The following is a 20242-nucleotide window of genomic DNA, read 5'->3' as shown; positions in this document are numbered from 1 at the left end:
AAACCTCCTGTTGTTCGTGCTAGCCAAAAATGGCTGTAAAAATATCCATATTTCCCACGTTCAATGACTGTTTACGCGTCAAATTTACAATTCAATTTGAGTAAAGTTTCTCGGCACAAAGGCCTCGAAGGGAATAACAACTGCAATTTCTCAGACTGGAGTTAATTAAATAGAATCATAACGGGGGGGGGGGTGGAAACCGGCAGAAAATGTCATTAAGCGTTTCGAGCAGGGGTGGGGTAACTTTCCAGGCCATGGAACAACTAATCAAGGTTTGTATTGTAACGGGAATGGCCGGGAAAATGATTATACGAAAACCCCCGAGAGAGAAAATTCGTGCTGGGAATACAAACTAGGATTTTCCACATTACTAAACAATAACTGGAGACAATTATTGGCTTTTGTATTTTATAGTTTTGCTCTAAACTTATAACAAAGGTACACTTATGTTTGAAATTTCTAATAGTTTGAGCATAACTATTGATTTATTTCATTTTTTCCCCATAAATTAGAAATCTATTTAACCTAAATTCAATTTCAATTAGCCTTTTTAGTTTACACAGAGCAACATAGCGAGAAGCTCCTTAACAGCTGGATTTCCCTCTGCCAGACCATTTTTACTTTAGCAGACCAAATTCCAACAGTTTATGAGCTTATCGTGCTGGCCGCTATGTGGCTATATGTAAACTGAAAATTATAATTATCTTTATTTTATTGATTTTTAAACATTTTTTTTGGGTAATTAATGCCTTTATTGGTAAGTTCTCAATTAATTTAATTATTAATCTAGATTGCTCTAAATTGGCATGGCTACAAAAACTACTTATGCACATTTTATAAATTTTAAATTTATTATCCTGCTACGAGGTATACAGTAATATCGTTAGATATCGGGGTGGTTTTTTTTTTCAAATTTGAAAAAATTTATTTCTTTGATTTTAATAGCATTTTTATTGATTTAATTTGATTTTAATGAATTTTTAAAGTTTTATGGTGTTTTCAAATTCATTAGTAATTTGAATGCAACGGTAATTTGAATTAAAATTTCAATTATTCTTAATAATTTGAACTATTAAATAAAAATTAATACTCCGTTTAAAATATAATTTTGGTTCATGGTACAAATTTCAATTTCACAAATTTGAGAATTGCAACGGTTTCGCTCCCAGGGCGTGAAAATTGAAATGGTCAGCGTGTGATTAATAATGCATTCTTGATTCATTTTCTCAGTACGGAATGCGACCACTGCTAATGGCGTCGTGGTTCGGTCATAAAGGTGCGGTACAAATGTTGGTCGAAAACGGATCGAATTGCAGAGCCGTCAACAGAGTAAACACTCTATTTTGGCAGATAAATTCAGCCAATCGAGCTTTCTCTAATGGTCTTTTATCTTTTTTCTGATGACTATAGCAAAGCCAAAATTCGCTGCACTGCGCGGCGCAAAACAAACACAGTGAAGTCATCGCCTACCTTTTGGAAACGGTCGAGAACATTAAAGTCAATGCCACGGATAAGGTGAGATCATTTTCCACCTTTTTGTCGAAAGATTCGCACTAGGACAGCTCCAATCTGCACCGAAGCGAATCAGTGCACGATGCAATTTCAGTGTATTTATAATCGGAATCTTATTAATTTACCTCGGTTCGTTTTAAGTACACCCAGGCTGTTCCAGTGCGCATTGAATGTCCATTATCGGAACCCTTTAGTGTACCTCGTTGCATTTTAGACCCACAAGTTTATAGAGTATACACTCAAGTAGTTTCAATCCGCATCGAGCATACCCTCGAATGGTTCCGGCGCGCATCGAGCGTACCCTCAGATTGTTCTGGCGCGCATCGAGCGTACCCTCGGGTTATTACGGCGCGCATCAAGCGTATTGTCAGGTTGCTCCGATGCGCATTGAGGGTCCATTATCAGAAACCTACAACTCGCAGCAATAGCAAAACTTAACGCTGCACAAGTGCACAGTTGCTCTGTAAAAAAAAAAAAAAAAAATTTATTTTTGCCGTAGAATGGTCAAACAGCCTTGCACTTCGCTGCCACGAACAATGACATGGAGAGTGTCGAAAAACTGGTCTACGCTGGCGCAGACGCGGGGATCAAAGATAAGGTAACACTTTCTAAGGTGCGATTATCACCGATAGATGGCGCGAACAAATCACTAAAGCAACCCTTTTGAATCCTCGCAGACCGGCAGAACGCCTATCCACATAGCGGCCATGAAAGGTCACCATCTAGTGTTAGTCAGGCTACTCAGGGTTGGAGTGGAAATAGACGACAGAGACGAGGTAACTTATCCAAGTATTTGTTTAAACTAGCAAAAGTAACATAATGAACCATAAGTATGGCGACTGTAGCCTTTCATAATAACTTGTTACCAATATTTATATTTTCAGAGGATTTGTAAATCCATAATCCGAAAGTTGAATAATGTGTTTTTTTATTATTCGGCCAAAAAGAGCCAATTTGAAATTCAGCCAATCCGATAGCTGACTAATAAACAATAGTCAGGTTGTGTGTGTAAAAATAATTCAACTACTTTGGAAAATTTGCCAAGTTCGATTTTTCAATTGAAATAGTTCAAACACATGTTAAACTAAATATATGGCCTTGTCTTAAAAAAATCTTTAACTTCTTTCAATTAGTTTTAATCATTTAAAAAATCGCAAAACTTTCGAAAAATGTTGCCGGGTTTTGGTGTTACTTAGCACCAGTAGTCTAATATTTAATATGTTTTATCATTCACAAAGAAAGCCCCATATGTCAACAACATTGTTTTAGATTATTAAAAAAACTTAATATTAATTAATTAAATATCAAACACAAATATGAACATTAAAATAATTAAGATAATTTAAAAAATATAATTTTAGAAAAAGATAAAAACCACTTTTTAAAGTTTATTTAAACAAATTAAAGGATGCGACAGCACTGGATGTTTCGTGACTAAAGGTCTAAAATCAAACTTTCAAGCTTTTCTTGCCAGTGACCAAGACATTTTGAATGCCTTTTCTCTCCTTGGAAATAATACCGGGCCTGTTCCAGAGGACATTCATTGCAAAATGGAAAAATACGTTTGTTTACTTTATAAGAATCGTGATGAAAAATGTGCAGGGTCGTTGAGACATCTTCGTTGGGAAATGTTTGCGAAGTTAGGAAAGGAAGGTAGGCAACTTCCGCCGACAACAGCCACATTAATTCCCCATACAAATCGCGCCCATTTTCACACTTTGGTTTTAAAGAAATCCAAAGAACCATTGCCGGGATTACCACTCGCAACTGACTTTGGATGGGAGTATTTGGAACATGTGTATAGGCCAAAACAATGCAACCTGCCTCCCGCACCAGAAGCTCTTTTAGAGCTTCGAAAATGTAATTGCACAAAGGGATGTAAAAACCGATCGTGTGGGTGTTGCAAAAACAATCTTGAATGCACTGACCTATGTAGTTGTAGGGATAATTGTCAAAACAAAAGAGACATTGAAATGTCGACAGATGATACTATGTAAACTTAGTCGGTTAAACATTAAAAGCGAAATATTGTAAAAAATAAATATCTTAATTATTTCAATGTTCACATTTGTGTTTGATATTTTAATAATTAATAATATTTAAATCATATCAGTTTTATAATAATCTAAAACAATGTTGCGGACGTACAGTGCGTCTTAGCGATTTCGATAAAACTTATTAAATATTAGGCTACGGGCTCTAAGTAACACCGAAACTCGGCAACAAATTTCGAAATATTTGCGATATTTTAAATGATTAAAACTAATTGAAAGAGGCCAAAGAATTTTTTAAGACAAGGCCAAATATTTAGTTTAACATGTGTTTAGACTATTTCATTTGAAAAATCGTACTTGGCAAAATTTCCAAAGTACTTAACAGCTGCTACCTGACTACAATATTTGTTTGTATAGTTCGCTAAATCGGCACCATGTGGCGCTATTTAGCGTCACTGAAAATCTGTACTAAACAATTAACCTCTTCGAAATACGTATGGTTTATGTTATTTACAAACTGAAACAAATTGATTGGTAATTCCTTTGTGCAGGAGGGGAAAACGGCGTTGCATCAAGCAGCGGAAAACGGCCACCAGATGGCGTGCCAAATACTACTAGAACATAACTGTGATCCTGGAGCCGAAGACACGGTAAAGAGGTCTTCAATTAAATAATTCAATGATTTAAGTATTCATGGATAATATAAAAATAGTTCTTAAGACCGATACTAGATGGTGTAATAAAATTGAAAAAAAAAAGTGTTTTCGTTTGAAGGAAGGGCTTAGTTATGAGGCCATGGTAGATAGCTTCGTAAGATTCTCAGTAAAATTAAATATATATGTAAAATAAACATGGCTGTTACGACCGTTACTAGGTGGGGCTATAAAATTGGCAGGTGTTTTGAGGGAGAGGCTTAGGTAGGAGATCATGGGAAAGGGTATTCGGAAGGTAGATTCGTGCGTTCTAAGAAATCTTAATGCTTCAATTTCCAAATCCAGAAAGAGCGGACGGCCCTGCACATAGCGGCGTCTTCGGGCTATATCGATGTGGTCAACACTCTTTTGGACTTCGGCTCTAGCATTAACGTCAAGGAGAAGGTAATGGAAACATAGCGGTAATAGAACCATTCACAAATTGCATACTCGGAGAAATAACGTTTAGTCTCAATTTCGAGGCTTTTATACTAGATTGAGCCAATTTAAATTTTTGGCGGGAAGGGAATTATAATACTTACCCCTATAAAGAATGTATTTATTTATATTTAGTGGGAATAAATGCGTTCGAATTTTAAAGAAAACCAATGAGATATTGGCCTCTGTGGATTTTGTCAAGGGGGAGGAGCTTACTGTTAGAGCGTGAGGGGGATTGCGACTATAAATAAATACATTGTCGTCAATATATCACAAATAAAACTTTTAACACTAGTTTAAGCGATGTTTTAAGTAAAAAAATATTAAAAAAACTTTTAGCTCGGAAAATATTCGGCGTATTTAAAATGTTTACTTTCACACTACTGGCGCCATCTAGTAAGACTTCGGGTATTAAAAAGTCAACCTTCAATGACGTTCCCCTGTCAAATGTATCTCGGTCTATAGGTCAAAATTGACTCTAATTTTAACTTGTGTTTTGCGCAAATTAGCACGGCAATAGCCCTTTGCATTTGGCAGTGATGGGGAACAACCCGCAAATGGTGGAGCTACTGGTGCACGAGGGATGTTCGGTCAACGCCCAAAACTCCCGCCACTTGACCGCCTTGCACATGGCGGCCGAACTGGGGCATTCAGACGTGGCCGAGGTCCTGCTCAGGAATGGTGCCGACATCTCAATAACGGAGAAAGTAAAGTCAAACATCGGATGAGTTTCGCGGATTCCTACTACTAGGAATGCCGAAGGCGATCGATCGAAACTATCGATGATGCTTTTCACCAGGGCCTAAAATAGTGGGCAGTTTTTTTAGAACTGCTTAAAACTTTTAAGCAGTTCTAAAATCGGATTTGGGCAGTGCTATTTATCGTGAATTTATCCCAAAAAGTATAAAAAAAATTAAATACCTGATTACCTCATGATAGATGTCGCAGTCGACGGGTCTTTCCGGTACATATCGACAAACGCCACCAATTTTGCTGAACTTATAGCGTTTTCCATTTGACTGCTCTCGAGCACTCTAGATCGCTCTGATCAACATTTTATGTTCCATTAGCGGGCTCGGATCTGCTCCGCTCACGTTTCGCGTGTTCCATTTCACGCTCTCGGGTGCTCTGAGATCGCCCAAATCCGATCTGCCGATTTCGACAGATCAACGGATCGAGATCGAGATCGGAGCAAATTTTCGCGTGTTCCTTTTAGATTTTTTGGCAAACTGGCATACCAAGACGCGAAAATTTAAATTACAAGCAGACGAAAAACAACAAATCGCGGGAATATGTTCATGGAATGTTCCATTTGCTTTTTTACTCTAGTCGATTGGGGCGAGATCTATGACCTCAGAGACAGATTCAGAGCGAATCTTGAGCAATCAAATGGAAAACACTATAAGTTACTTATTTACAGCCCTTTTTTCTCTCAGAATATTGCTAGTGACATCTGTTGAAAAAATGGCTACTTCAATCACGTCGAGCCGACACTTGCTAGAACACTTTTCCCTCTCAGCAAGAGGAACCGTTTTCGATCCCAGCTTGTGCCAATGGGTGAAAACTCGGAACAACACTCCTTCGGCGTTGAGTTTGCAAGTTTTCTTTCCACTGGTTAAATGGGTTTTCCTTTTCCAAAAAAACTTGTCGAGATTAACGATAAGTGTGCAGAGGCGGCGCCAGGAAATTTTTCTTAATTATGGGCCCCCCTATATATTGACTAAAAAGTTAAATTTTGCAAATTTTTATGTATAAATTGACTTGAGGAGGCCCCAGGAATCGATTTGTGGCCCCTAAGTGAAAACAAACGTAGGCTATAGCGTGTCTCGCCTACCCCTAACGCTCTGTTGGAAGGGCTTGCCACCAACCTCCAATGCATTGTAATCCGACCATCTGCTTTAAAGGCATTAAAAGTCGCTATACGACTTGGACCTAAGGTGGTGGGTTGCTTGGGTATTAGCCTAGCAGATTATTATTCTTATGTAGGTTAAATTAAAGATTGTTTGTAGGAATTCTAGAATCCGGAATCTAAATAAAAAAAACCCCCAAATAGGGGGAATGGCACTATAATTACTGGCTACTTTTTCAAGTCTTATATTCCGTGAATGCGGATTTTACATCGGAATACTAGGCCACGGCCCAGACTACGCACTTGAAAATGATAGCCAATCCTTCCGAGGACATGATTCGGCGACATTCGGTATTCCTAGAATACGAATCTAGTATTACCATAAGTGTATAATATTGAAACATAAGTGTGACACTTACTATTCTTACCATTGTTTTACTGAGAGCTATTCACAAGACAGACTCCATTACGGGCTTCGCCGCCGTTTTGTGTGCGCTTGTTAACTCGTCACTCGTAGCCTTTGACAGCGCCTCGCTAGGGGGATATTTTCTTCTTGTGATGACGTCACTGCGTTACTAGCTCTCAGTAAAATATTCCCCAAAGTGACAAACTTATGGAGAATATTATAGACTTATGGTATTACCGATATCATCGAATAGCTTAGATTCTGATTTTACAAGAAAGGTACTAATCTCAAATCTGTGTTGGTTGGTGGTAGGGTGGTAGGACAGCCTTATACATCGCGGCGAGGGGCAGCTACACGGCCATCGTCGACATGCTCATCCGGGTGGAGAGAGGACAGAAACAGAAGGTTAGTGAAATGTGAGTGAGGCCGTTTGGTATTTTGCTTGCCACATTCCTCCGGGAGCATGACGCAATACGCAGATGAGGAAAGTTCGGTTAATCAGCTAAGTAATTGGGTGCATAACGTCGCGTGTAAAGTCAGGGTGGCTAGCTTTGCTCTAGGAACGGACTTACATTTATGTCGCTTAAATTCGGTGTAATGGGTAATAGCAAAAGTGGATTATATTATTATATCCACTTTTGGTAATAGAACCATGGATTAAACACTAATCCATGTTAGAACCCTGCTCATGCCACAAAGCATTAAAGTTCCAGTGCTCAATGGGCAGGTTAAACCACTTTCAAAACCTGGTAATGGAAACTTGTAAAGCTACTGCTACACTCCTATAGAGTGTTGTCGTCTGATACGATTTTGAAAACTTGTAACGTCACAGCTGTAGCGTTAATAGTGGCCGCCATGACAGTTACCGTTTTTTATCAATAGGCAAATTACAATGGTGACGTCGCAGGGTTTCAGACGACAACACTCTATAAGTACCTCCTACACGATTTCAAAAGGGGGATTCCATTAAAGTTCCAGGGAATAAACCATGATTTCAGTGCTAAAGCGCAATGGTTGGAAGCCTTAATTAAAGTTCCAATGCATAAAAGTCCCTGAGCATGTTTTCATTGAGGGCATAAGCACAGCTTTAGCTTGTAAATTATATACTCTAATGAAATTATTATCACTGTGTAGTTATTTGCACTGGTTCTAGTAGGGTAGTTTTTTGAGCCACGTTGTCTTCCAATTTTTATTACACTGCGCAGAGTAGTACACTGGTGGACTGCGAAGACTCCACTAAAGATTCTATAACCGTCCAAAATACCGAACAGCAAACTGAAGCCCAGTTTAAACGCATGCAAGAACTTCTATGGCTTTTAGCGAAAACCTACTTACAACAGAACGACTGGAAAAGACTAGCAAGGCATTGGGGCTTCGCTGAAGAACACATCAAAGCCATAGAGCACCAATACACTGGTACAGGTATAATTATATATCATTCCGGTATAAAATCAATTTTTAATAAGTTAATGTGTTTTCGAAGGAAAATGCAGCTATAAGGAACACGGTTACCGAATGCTTCTAATATGGCTTCACAGCCTTCCACAAGCAAAGAACCCTATGCGAGAACTCTTTGATGGACTAACGGCCATTGATAAAAGGGAAATAGCGGGTAAAATTGATACCCCCATACAAATATTTACTAAAGTGCTTAAACCATGTTTTTTTAAAGAAAAAATTAGAAGAAAAGCGGAGGAAGATCATGTAAATAGGACGTGCCCATCGGCCAAGTTTTGCGCACTTTGTGTGGTTTCGTGATATTTATGGATATTTGAAAACTATGTTTTGGTAAAATTAATTTAAAATCCCCAATATAATTGAACGCCGTGCCTTCTCAGCTATAAATTTGTGTGGTAGTCTTGAATCTTAATGAAAAAAAAGATTTAAAACAAACTGGCAATTTCTGAATGGGTGTTAACTTTGGTGATCTGGCCAAAAATAATTTTGTCCATGCATAATAAGTATTATTTTTTTGGCAAATTTATAATTTCTATAAAAAATTAAAGAAATGGCTCAATTAGGTATGTTATTACTTAAAAATAAGAGAAAGACACCATGCCCAAGTGTTCCAAGACAATCAAGCTTATTATATGTATACAGTAACTGTCCAACATTTGGTTCCTGATGATTTCCTTTATATTAAAAAGAAAATGCAGGGACCTTTTTAAAAAATATTTGCCTAATGCTTTTTTATTAAACCAAAACTAATAATGGCAACCAGTGATAATCTATTGTGTGCCAAATTAAATTAATTCAGGAGGGTAGCACAGTTACAATTTTACTAAATTAGACTGTAAATTAAATTAAAAAGTTACTGTGTTGAAAAAATTTACGAAAGCTATATGAAATTTTAAGGAAATCTTGGAGTAAAGTGTTTTAAAACTGCCAGTTAAAAACCACCCTTTCAATTAAAAAAATTCTTCCCAAATGTCACGTGATCAAAAAATCTATATTGATAAATAAGGGTAAATTGGTACAGTGCGAATCTACGAAAAAGTTACTGAATGTCATTGTTCTTATAGTTGTATAACGCTTACTCAAATATGTAATTCGGGTACTTATAGTTGGATTGTAAATATGAGAATGATTACTGCGTCAATTGTTCACTTTCGTAAAAAAATTTAAAGGGTAATAATAAATTTAAATCATCGAAACAACCTCTTCCTACTGATATCCATTGTGTAAATAAAAACGTTAACATTAAATAACTTATTTTCTTCAGTGTTTAATGTCAATAAAAAGATTTTTAAGATGTTTGAATAAAAAATAATTCTTTTCATATGATATTGGAATTCCTTTTTTTACTCAGTTATGTGACCAGTATTGTCTTTATAACACCATTATCATGATCAGTACTAATTAGTTAAATAAAAAAGAACATTGGAAATTTTAAAAATTACTTTTGGTATAATATAGTGATAATTTTTTTAAATTTAAAATAATTAAAATCAGATCCAAGGAAAAAATTTCAAGATTTTTTGGTTTGCTTTGATTTTGATTATAACCTCGCTCTAAGGAAGTAAAACTTTAATTTCATGATTCTAGTAATTTCAACATTTTATTTACTTAACCGGGATATTTGGCATAATGTATGTTTTACGTATTATTATAGCGAGGTTCACAAAACTTGAACAATCTCAATTCTACAAAAAATCACCGCTTTCACCCCCAATTTAAAATTAGTAAAATACGGAATGTTTAAAAATAATCCGAAACTGGCCATTTTAAAAGACTTGGGGCACTGGGTTAAAACGGTAAATGTACTAAACAGAATAGTACTGAGAATTTATATAATGCAAAATTAGGAACAAAAATTTCAACTTCCCCAATGATTTCAACTACAAAGAGTACACAAACTTTGGACAAGTCAGTCAGTGCGAGTTTAAGAGGAGGGAAAGTTTACTATAACAATCAACATAATTTTGTTTTCAATATTTCCTACAATAGAAAGGTTTACTTGTAAAAGAATCTGATGATAATCCACATGATTTAGGCTTTTGGATATGTCTGAAATTGTTTCATGCACAACTAACCTGGTTTGAGGTAGTTTAACCCCTTACACCTTAATACAAAAACTAAAAAAAATGTGATTTCTAAATTAAATTCCTCGCTAAAAATTTATCTTTTATTTAACTAAAAGATGTCAAAATTTGGTTTAAATTTTTAGATATTTTACAGTCAAAGCCTCTTTTAAGAATTAAGTAGTCTACTTTTCCTATTGAAAAAGTGGCCCTGATTGTCAGTAAAGACTGAATTTGCATGCCTCGAAGGCAGACCAAATATAAGACTGTTGAATTGTTAGTAGACTAAAGTGGCCGCTTCAATACGTAATATTATAAATGTAACCGCCAAGACAAATATTGGAGCATCATCAGATTCTGATTGACCTTAAAAGTTTTAAGTTAGAGCCGCAAATGCAATCGATATTAGACCTAAATTTTTTTTACAATTGGAAAACTTCACCATTAACATTATTTACAATTTCTGGTCCCATTTAATCGTTGCATTCTCGTTTACCCCATTACTTTGAGAGTGTTCATTTCCTAATCGCGAATTAATTTAACAATAAGATACAAGTGCCCCGTCCCTTTTTTTTTTAAATTACGTTTTCTCAAATAAATCTTCTTCTTCATCATCATCATCCTCTTCCTGTGTGAGGGCAACTTTTTCGGAATTCCCTTCGTATCTTTCGAATGGGACTCGTTTGTAACTACTCCCGAATCCTTTCTTAAAAAACCCCGAAGAAGCCACTTGCAAAACCCCAAAAACCAGGAAAAACAGGAGGACTGCTGAAGTGCAAATTCCAACTATGACAGGCACTATGTTTCTCATTGATGTTGCGAGATCTCGCTTTTCACCATCTAGGCTCTCGCTAAATGGAAATTTTCCACGAGTTGACTCGGAAATTACACTCCGAGGCTTATCGGAGAGACCTCCACATAGCCCTGAACACATTAAAAAATAACGATACTTTTACCATGTTGAATATAAACAATTAAATAAATATAGTCAAAGCAGGAAAGAGATATGTTGCTAGCATGAATTAAAATCTCCAAAAGAGGCAAGTGGAAAGGAACCTTAAGGGTTAAATTGGACTACTCGCAAAGCTCTGATCAATTTGTCAATATAGCCAATACTACGATAAGGAATAATTTAAAACAACTGTTTTAAATTTGCAATTAAAATTTTAAAAAGCTAGCTGTTAGCTAGTTTTGAGAACTTCAAGGGAGGAGGTAGGAGTTCACATACACATGTATGAGGTGGAACCTAAGTTTTTACAAATAACCCACTGGGTTTAATTTTAAAAGTGCAAATTTAGCAAATTTGTTTTTATTAATTCCTAAAATGAAACTGGAAAAGCATAGCCATATTGAAAACAGTTGATGAACCAAATCCCAGAAATAATGATAGGTAGCAAATGTACTATCTAAAGCACCAAAAGGAAAAAGGAGGTCTAAAAATATTATAATGTCAACACGAGAAAGGTTAAGCCTGGCACGATTAAGTAACATTTATATTTCGACATGTTCTCTCTAGAGCAGGCTTAATCTGTCTAATAAACCAAACCGAAATACAAAGTGCAATGCATCAGCAAGCGTGTCTCACAAAGGCTTAGTAGAAAAAGGTTTTTATACCTGAATTATCATCAGAGCATGAACAGCATTTTCCTCCTGCTACTGATTTATCTTTTTCACAACATGGAAGACAAGTTCCAGAATCACTGTTAAGTCTTAATGGAAATGGGCACACAGTACAGTCAGTTTCTGAGTGTCCGGTGCAGTTTGCACAAGATGAGTGGCACGCCAAGCACTTTCTTTTTCCTTGATCGTAGTATTCACTTCGTTGGCAAGAGTAGCAAGTATGGTTGTAAAGCACATTATTTTCCCGGCAAGTTTGGCAAACCGTGGGTCCAGGACCTACATATAATTTTTTCTTCATTACAATTTAAAATATATATTACCTAAAAGAAAGTATACTGTACCAGAACAAGACAAGCAAATATGATGACAAGGGAGGCACTCTTGAGCATTATGTATCGCATTTGTTTTGTAAAAACCATCAGGGCAAGTATTTAGGCAAGCCCCACTGTACAAATAGGCACCTAATCCGCACAATGTACAGTTATTCATTCCTTGTCCCTGGCAGCTCTTGCATGTGACATCACATTGTAAACACTTGCCATTGTATGGATACCAACTGGTAGGTAAAAACATGTACTTAGAAATACATTACATTTGCGAACTAGTATAGACTTCTCATAAAGAAAAATACGGTTATAAAATTTTTAATTGAACTGCCCCAAGGTGTCACAGGGTTCTCCAAATTATTTTTAATTTTTCATTGCACATTCATGTTTTCATCATATGAAAATTCACTTCCAAGGGCTGATTAAAAATACTAAAGAGACTATGCACTCTTCCTGAGAATGGCTCTAAAGTCATACTATTATTTTTAGTTTCCCAGTGGGAACTAATTACCCCAAAGGTCAATATATCTATCACATATGCACACATTATCATAATATAATGAATAGCTCCGCTTATACTACACTACTCATAAAAATCAAGCAGTCACTGATGCCTCGATTTTAAATTAATAAAAAACTTGAGAGATACCAGTCACCAGAACCTTTTGCAAAAACAGAATTTCTGGGACCTTATTCTAACTCATGTCTAAAAAGTAATAAAAATAGTTACCCTATGTAACAATCATAGAGTAAGAAAGAGTTAGATTACGCTTCCTTTCATACTTCCAAAACAATTTTTGGCCTAAAACTGTAGAGGCCATTGCACCCAAAGAACTCGATAAATTAATTCTAATGTAGACTATTGTAACTCAAGAGTAAGAAATACCTTTCACTACATGATGTCAAGCACTTATTTTCTTGTAGTACCATACCAGATGCGCAAAAGTCACATGAATTGAAAGAAGTACAACGATGGCAACCAACCGGACAAGGCGCACATTCATTAATCAAACTTTTGTAGTAACCACTCGGACAAGATTGAACACATTGTCCATTATAAAGAATGAATCCATCGTAACACTCTGCACAACTGAACTGGTTAGGTCCAGTACATTCTTTACAAGTTGAATGGCATGATACACACTCTTGGTCTCCAATTGACATATAACCTGGGAGGGGTAGAACAGTTACTAAGTTTTTTACATTAAATTGACGCGTATTAAAATAAAATAGGTGTTTACCGTGTTCGCAGTTATTATCTGATTGGCATAGTCCGCTGCTATCTAGCAACCAGCCTTCAAAGCAAGCATTGCAATGCTCCCTGTTAGCACAGGCTTTACAGCCATGATGACAACGTGAACAAACTGGAAAATCTTCATAATAATCTTCAGGGCAATGATCCTTGCAAGTTCCATTCAAATAATAATAATTTGAGTTGCAGTAAAGACACTGTTCATCTCGGGGACCTGTACATGCACTACAGCTTGGATCACAACCATTGCATCTAAAAAAAGTATCTTTGTTTTGATAAAAAATTTCTGATAAGAATGAAATAAATCACAGCTTTTTACCTATTTTCTGTAAAATATGTTCCCATGGGACAAAATATAAAGCATTTATCCTGATATAAGTATAAACCATCCTTGCAGACTTTGCACCGATCAGGAGCACCATCACAAACCACGCAAGAGCTTGAGCATGGTAAGCAATCTCTTGTAGAAGGGTCTTTAAATAAAAAATTATTAACAGTAATCTCTTCCTATATATAGCACAGAAATTTAATTATTACCTTCGTAAAATCCATCCGGACACTCAGCAACGCAAGTATCATCTACAGAAAGATACATATAATGAGGACACGTGAGACAGTGACGAGGTCCTCGACCATAGCACTCTTCACATTCAGTACTACAAAGCTGACAAATGTGTTGATCATCACCAAAATATCCAGGCGGGCAGAAGTCAACACATAATCTAAAAAATTATGTTAAATAAGTTTTAATGATAAAATATTTGTTCTTTTTTTTCTTACTCAGAATCTTCAGATTTTTTGTATTTAGGAATGCAAGGGTTTACAACTTCCAAATTAGAATGACGTCTTCTACCAGTTGGACGTTTAATAGCAACAGGGTTCTTTTCAGTACCATAAAACACCAAAGACCACTCTTTAAGCAAACCTGTAGTCGAATTTGTTATTAATTGAACATATCCTAAAAGAAAAATTACTGAAATAAATACCAGGATTGGACACTCTGTGTCGTCCTTCATTCACAACAATAAGTTTCCATTGCCCATTCGGGTTTTCACCCCAAAAATGGACACTCAAAAATGGCCATTTCACGAATGAATTTTCAACGGAATCAAATGGTCTTGGTAACAAAACACTAGACGCAGTTCCAGAAGGCGATTCAAGTGTTACACGGAGATTTCCTCTGGGTTGAAACTGGAGTGTAATAACAACTTGGACATGTTCCAAGTAAAAAATGCCATCGGTTGTCCCTTGACAACCATTGGTGACCATGGTAACTTCTAATCTTTCACCATACTCTGATGATATTTGCCTTTCTTGCTTGTCAGTTGGAGTATGGCAAGCTTTCTGTTGAGGTACGTTCTTCCATTGTTGAGCTAATTTCACCAAAGCAGCAGCGTCCATAAGACCATAGCCAAACTTATGGCTTACTAGCATCAACAATACTCTCATTAGTTTTAACTTTTTGAAGGTTAAGCGTAATATTCAATGCGACAATATACCTTTTCGGCCAACTCCATTTGTAACCCATCCATCTTCTCTACTTAAAGGCTCAGGACGCGAAGATAACACAACCAAATGCTGGAGATCTCGCCAAGTTAACTTTGGACTGCAAATCAAATAATTTAATTATTTATAATATTCACTTGTTGGTTGCACAAATATTCAATAGAATTAAAACTTAATTAGTGTAGGTTTCATTTTAAGGCCTTAAAGTGTTCTTTCAAAGTATTTCATTTTCATTTTCCAATTTGATGTTAAATGTATAATTTTTGCTTTTCCCTATTCCAAAATCTATAAAATTTCCCAAAATTTATTATCCATTTAAAGCATGAGTGAAATTACTGATTCTCCTGAGGTGAGGAATTTATAGAAAAGGAGATAAGATTTCTATCATAGTCCAGACCATTTCCTTCCAAAATCGAAACCCTTTTTTGGATTAATTACTACTAACTATTCATAACTAATTTTAAGGAAATTTTCTTTGCTTGTAAGTTAAAATCTGCTCTTCCTAATGAAAATTTTGAAATTGCATACTTTGCTTCTAAAGCCAACGCAGCAATAGCTGCGGCAATGGGAGCTGAAGCTGAAGTTCCAGTGTGTGACTTTGTACACAATGAAGCTGGATTTGGAACACGATGGTTTTGTAATTCACGGAAATATGACATATCCATGTCTACTGTAACCTAAAGTCAATATCATAATGAAAGTTAAAATCAAATCTAATGAGAACCAGATTATCTATACATACAACATTCTCATCTTGACGTGGGGTTCCACTGCTATAAGTAGTAGCCAAGGTTGAGGAGCACTCTTCCAAGTACCAAGGCTTAGCTCCAGCTTGGGTTGCGCTACTAATAGATAGTGTATATATGGAATTGGTATAGCCATCGCAGTTACAGTTATCTTGATGTCGTCCACCATTACCAGATGCCCATACAAATATAGAGCCTTTGCCTCTACGACCCTATGTAAGAACAACTTTTATACACTTCAGTTTAAATACAAAATGACATAACTAAAAAATCATACGGAAGTAATCCCTTCTAAAAAGGCACTTTTAGCAAGTCTACCAGGTCCATCCACAGTTTTACCATCATCTTCCGGACCCCATGAAGCACTATAAATATCAATGTGACCATAATTTAAGCTTAATGCTCTAGCTTCCACTTCATCTGTGACAGTTCCATCTAACATTCTAACACCTAAAATTTAAAGATTATTTAAAAATTCTTTACAATTACGTTAAATAATATTTTAAGGCATTACCGCCTATGCTAGCGTTATAGGCGATGCCAACCCCACAGAAATCATTAAAGGCTGTTGCTGCAACTTCTCCTGCACATCGAGTGCCATGTCTGTTACGGAAAACTAAATTTAACACTCGTTCATATTAAAATTAACCATTTTCTGTTTAACTTGTTGTCCCCATTATCTTGCGGCATCGGGTCATCATCCTGACCATTAATATCACTACTGGCTAGGGGATCCTGAAAAATAAGTAAAAATTGCACAAATTTAAGAACATTTATTAAGTTAAACATTTAATATCTTAACATACGTAATTTTGGACTAAATCAGGATGGTTTGTCTGAATTCCATCATCAAGGATTGTGACTACGACACCTTTACCAGTGATTCCTTGCTCCCAAACCGGAACAACATTCATGTCAAAATTTCCAAAAGCTCCACTATGCTGTTAAAGTTTGTTTACATCAGCATACATGTCATAACACACAATTAAAGCCATTAACTTACTAAGTACCACTGTTCAGAAAACAGTGGATCTGGGAATTTAGAAAGTGACCTGCTTTTTCTAGAATTTGTTGAAATATCTCGCTTTACTCGTTTTTTTTCATACTGCTGCTCAACCCATAGAACCTATAATATAATGAAGGCCATTTGTATTAAATGCTCTTAAATGGTAATTATGGCATTAAGGTGACAAAATATACGTTATAACAGCTTGTATAATAAGACAATATACGTACACTACAATTAAACACGTAAGAGTTTTAAAAATCACCTGAAATATTATTAAAAGTCACGAAAACAAGTAACCAAATATTTTTTCCATTTTTTTCTTAATTTATGTTAGCGGTTGGTGCATGTAATTACATAACCTCAAAAGCTAAATATAATGTAAGCCGTACCATATTTCACCAAACCCATTCTAAAATTACCCGTAAATGTCACAATGATAAATAATACAGCTATTAATTTGCATAATATGCAATTTCAGTAGATTTCACTAACTTCCTCCTCTCTTTTTTTTATCTATGCAATTACCTCTGCTTCCTTCTTCAAGGCTATATGATGTTGATGGCTGTAATCTAATGACCGTTTCTCAATGCCATGATGCTCAAAAAGAAAATAGTCCTTTAAACCTCCAATCTTTAAAGAGAAAAAAATACATAAAATTCCCTTAATTTCAAACTTAGCAAAACTTTTATGACTTCTTTAAACCCAAGAATTTTTATGAAAAAGGACCAACTATGGTAGTTTTTTTTATATGGGAAAGTATTTTGGTAAATAAAATGAATTTCACGCTAAATCACGGTTGTGCACATCAGAGTTGAAAATTTAAAGCATATTACTCTACCTAATGATGTAAAATGTAAAAATTACACTCAGTAGAGATATTTATTGGAAAAAAAATTTAATTAGAAAAATTGGCTTTTTAACAAAAAAGAACCTGTAGGATCTGAGAACCTGAACATTATACTAAAAATATTTTAATTTTAAATTGTAAGTTTTAAACATTTTTGCAAGAATTGTAATTTGTACATGATTACATAACTCTGGTTTTGAAACGAAACTCTACACCAAGATAACTGATATGTCTTGATAGAAAATAAATCTGCTCATTTTTAGCAATATTTTGGTTTTATCATTTAACACAAATTTGCAAATAAATTTAAACCAGCGCCAACAAGCATAGTGCTTGTCAAAACTTCAATTATAAATTTACAAAGTTCAAGGTTGAAAAGTTAGATAGGAAAAATAAAATTTCTTCCATATATCAGCAAAAATACTGAAATACACTATTGGTTGAGGCAGAAGGGTGCTTAGCTTACCAAAAAATACTCTTTCTAGTTTCATGCGCTCACTTACGACTTAACATTTACACATAAAGTTGCTTTTTCTACTCGTAGTCTGTTCCATTAAATAGTTTTGGTAATTTTAAATTGTAATAGTTAATGATATAAAAAGTTTGGCTATTTTTATGTTAATATAGATATTGGATAGAGATGGCTATTGTGGGTTTGGTACATTGATCAAGAACTATGCAGTTCATAACTGAAACAATTATAAATACCAAAAGTGTTCATTTCTTAGTGAAACTTCAAAATAAAACAATGGCACTGGACCTACAATTCAAGAATGTAATAACTCGGGTACCCTTTCCCATTAATACGCAATTGCGGAAAACGTCTACAGACTTTTGTGTTATATTATCTATGATTATTTTAGCAGGGCTTCAGTAAAATTTTGAAAAATAATTAGGGGAAAAAAAATTAATGATAAAAATGAGAACCAAATATGGAGAAGATTTTTCGGGAAATAAATAACCGGAAAAAGTTCCCTTGTTTAAAAAAATTGGACCTGAGAAACTGATTTAGTTTTTAATAATCACTAACAAAGTTAAAACTATTGTACATCAATATTTAAAAAAAGCCATTGAACAGACAAGCATTAAATATCTTATAGAAAATAAGGTACCAAATTCTAATTTTGAATAGAAATAGGGACCTGGTGAGAGCCCTGTAATGGTTGTTCAAAATGACTTATAATTGATGTAAGAATCATTTGTAATTTATCTGGTCGCTAACCCGAGTTCAGAGAGAGACGTTCTTTCTACCCCCTTGCTGAGTTCTTTTGAGAAATAAATTATAAATAGATGTATTCCACAGGATGTTAGTTCCAATTAAACAAGCTGGGATAGGCAAATGATAAATTACCTTCCCGTAGAGCTGTTAGAAGTAATATTTTACTTGTTCCTGTCAAGCAGGCAATATTAATTAACTTCAACACTTTATGTATGGAATGATATTTTTTTTTTAACAATTTAGTTGGAATTTCTTTTGGTGAAAGGACAAATTGTTAACAAAATATTCAATTTTGAAATTTAGCTTTGTAGATAGCTTACTAAATTGTGACATAATAACAAGTTGCTTTAGGAGTTTAATTCCCTCATTCAAAGCTCCAATGAAATCGCATATTAGATAATTAAACATGTTAGTATTTAAAAATTCAGAGATTTTAATAATCTGAGACTGACTTCAAGATTTAGATAAGGCTTTAGAAATTTAGATTTTGGTATTGCATTCACCATGTTCGAACTTTAAATAATTTATATATCTTATTACTAGAGTTTTAGCCATAGATTTGAAAGTTTAAAAAATCCCTACATAAGTAGAAGTAGAAAAAAACAAAGGAGTTACCTTTCCATGATTGATAAATCCATGCTGTAGAGCAATTTTGTCAGCTACAACTTTACCACCAACAATTTGTGCAGCAAATTTATTTACATAATGACGCTCAGCAGTCGCGAGCACCGTTGGAAAATGTATAAATAATAAAGCTAACAGGCTAGCTAAACTTAAAAAACTAGTGTTAAATTTCATCTTACGAGTTAAATATACAGTAATTTTAAAGGGGTTTCTAAAAGTATTGGAATGTTCATCTGATAAGGATCGCGGTTTTGAAACATTTTCCATTGTCAAGTTTGAGTATTTTGAATTTGTTGTGGATTGTAAAAATTTTAATGATTGCTTAGTTCTACGTTTTGAATGGTTGAAACAATTTACAGGAAGACGACTTTCAGGGTTAAAGCCAGAAGACTGTGGTTTCATTTCTTCGTGAAACATATTGGAAGAAAGATAAATTTTCAAGAACGCTGGGAGCTGTGAAGCCCAACAACATAAAAAGCAGAAGGGCAATTTTTAAGACTTGGCTTCCAGTTTTTGCGTTTTCTTCATATTATTGGCCATTATACCGTAAATAACGAAATAACTTTACGTACTCCTTCACGTTTTCATAATTAATAAGAGGAACTCGTTTGAACTTTTATTTAATTTAAGGTGGAAACGTATTTAAAACCTTTGACAAAAAATTGACAACCACTTGGAAGG

At 35.1% G+C, this 20242-nt stretch overlaps 2 protein-coding genes across 2 annotated transcripts in view; one reads left to right on the top strand and one right to left on the bottom strand.

The window, feature by feature from the left end:
* LOC149921370 (uncharacterized) overlaps positions 1–9576 on the top strand; it is a 103841-nt gene extending 94265 nt beyond the window's left edge. The window contains exons 4-14 of the mRNA XM_090162165.1: positions 1231–1329; positions 1411–1515; positions 2012–2125; positions 2190–2288; positions 4058–4156; positions 4505–4603; positions 5146–5343; positions 7204–7296; positions 8097–8313; positions 8375–8503; positions 8564–9576. Coding sequence (XP_090018291.1) covers positions 1231–1329; positions 1411–1515; positions 2012–2125; positions 2190–2288; positions 4058–4156; positions 4505–4603; positions 5146–5343; positions 7204–7296; positions 8097–8313; positions 8375–8503; positions 8564–8649 — 1338 coding nt within the window. The 3' untranslated portion in view covers positions 8650–9576. The remainder of the gene's footprint in view (positions 1–1230; positions 1330–1410; positions 1516–2011; positions 2126–2189; positions 2289–4057; positions 4157–4504; positions 4604–5145; positions 5344–7203; positions 7297–8096; positions 8314–8374; positions 8504–8563) is intronic.
* Positions 9467–20225, bottom strand: LOC149921369 (furin-like protease 2). The gene is made up of 19 exons (XM_090163714.1): positions 19553–20225; positions 17397–17501; positions 16866–16988; positions 16669–16803; positions 16527–16597; positions 16377–16465; positions 16140–16312; positions 15859–16074; positions 15645–15793; positions 15110–15216; positions 14597–15037; positions 14391–14535; positions 14148–14332; positions 13930–14083; positions 13600–13862; positions 13245–13527; positions 12374–12588; positions 12027–12308; positions 9467–11336 (listed from the first exon to the last, which is right to left on the bottom strand). The coding sequence occupies exons 1-19, from the start codon at positions 19976–19978 to the stop codon at positions 10993–10995; spliced, it is 3906 nt and encodes a 1301-aa protein (XP_090019840.1). The 5' UTR covers positions 19979–20225; the 3' UTR covers positions 9467–10992.
* Between the last annotated feature and the right edge of the window lie 17 nt (positions 20226–20242).

This window comes from Leiobunum rupestre, chromosome 11 (genome assembly GCF_980474605.1).
Source record: "Leiobunum rupestre chromosome 11, qqLeiRupe1.1.hap1, whole genome shotgun sequence".
Classification (NCBI taxonomy): Eukaryota; Metazoa; Arthropoda; class Arachnida; order Opiliones; family Sclerosomatidae; genus Leiobunum; species Leiobunum rupestre.
The sequence above is the reverse complement of the archived record's forward strand: the minus strand, read 5'-3'. Positions and strand labels throughout refer to the sequence as shown.

Bases quoted from the DNA above. Each gene is read 5' to 3' on its own strand.
- LOC149921369 (XM_090163714.1), bottom strand. From the start codon at position 19,978: ATGTTTCACGAAGAAATGAAACCACAGTCTTCTGGCTTTAACCCTGAA. The intron at 16,466-16,526 runs GTTAAACAGAAA...TTTCCGTAACAG, and splicing joins CAAGATAATGGGGACAACAA to ACATGGCACTCGATGTGCAG. The intron at 12,309-12,373 runs GTACAGTATACT...AATTATATGTAG, and splicing joins TATTTGCTTGTCTTGTTCTG to GTCCTGGACCCACGGTTTGC.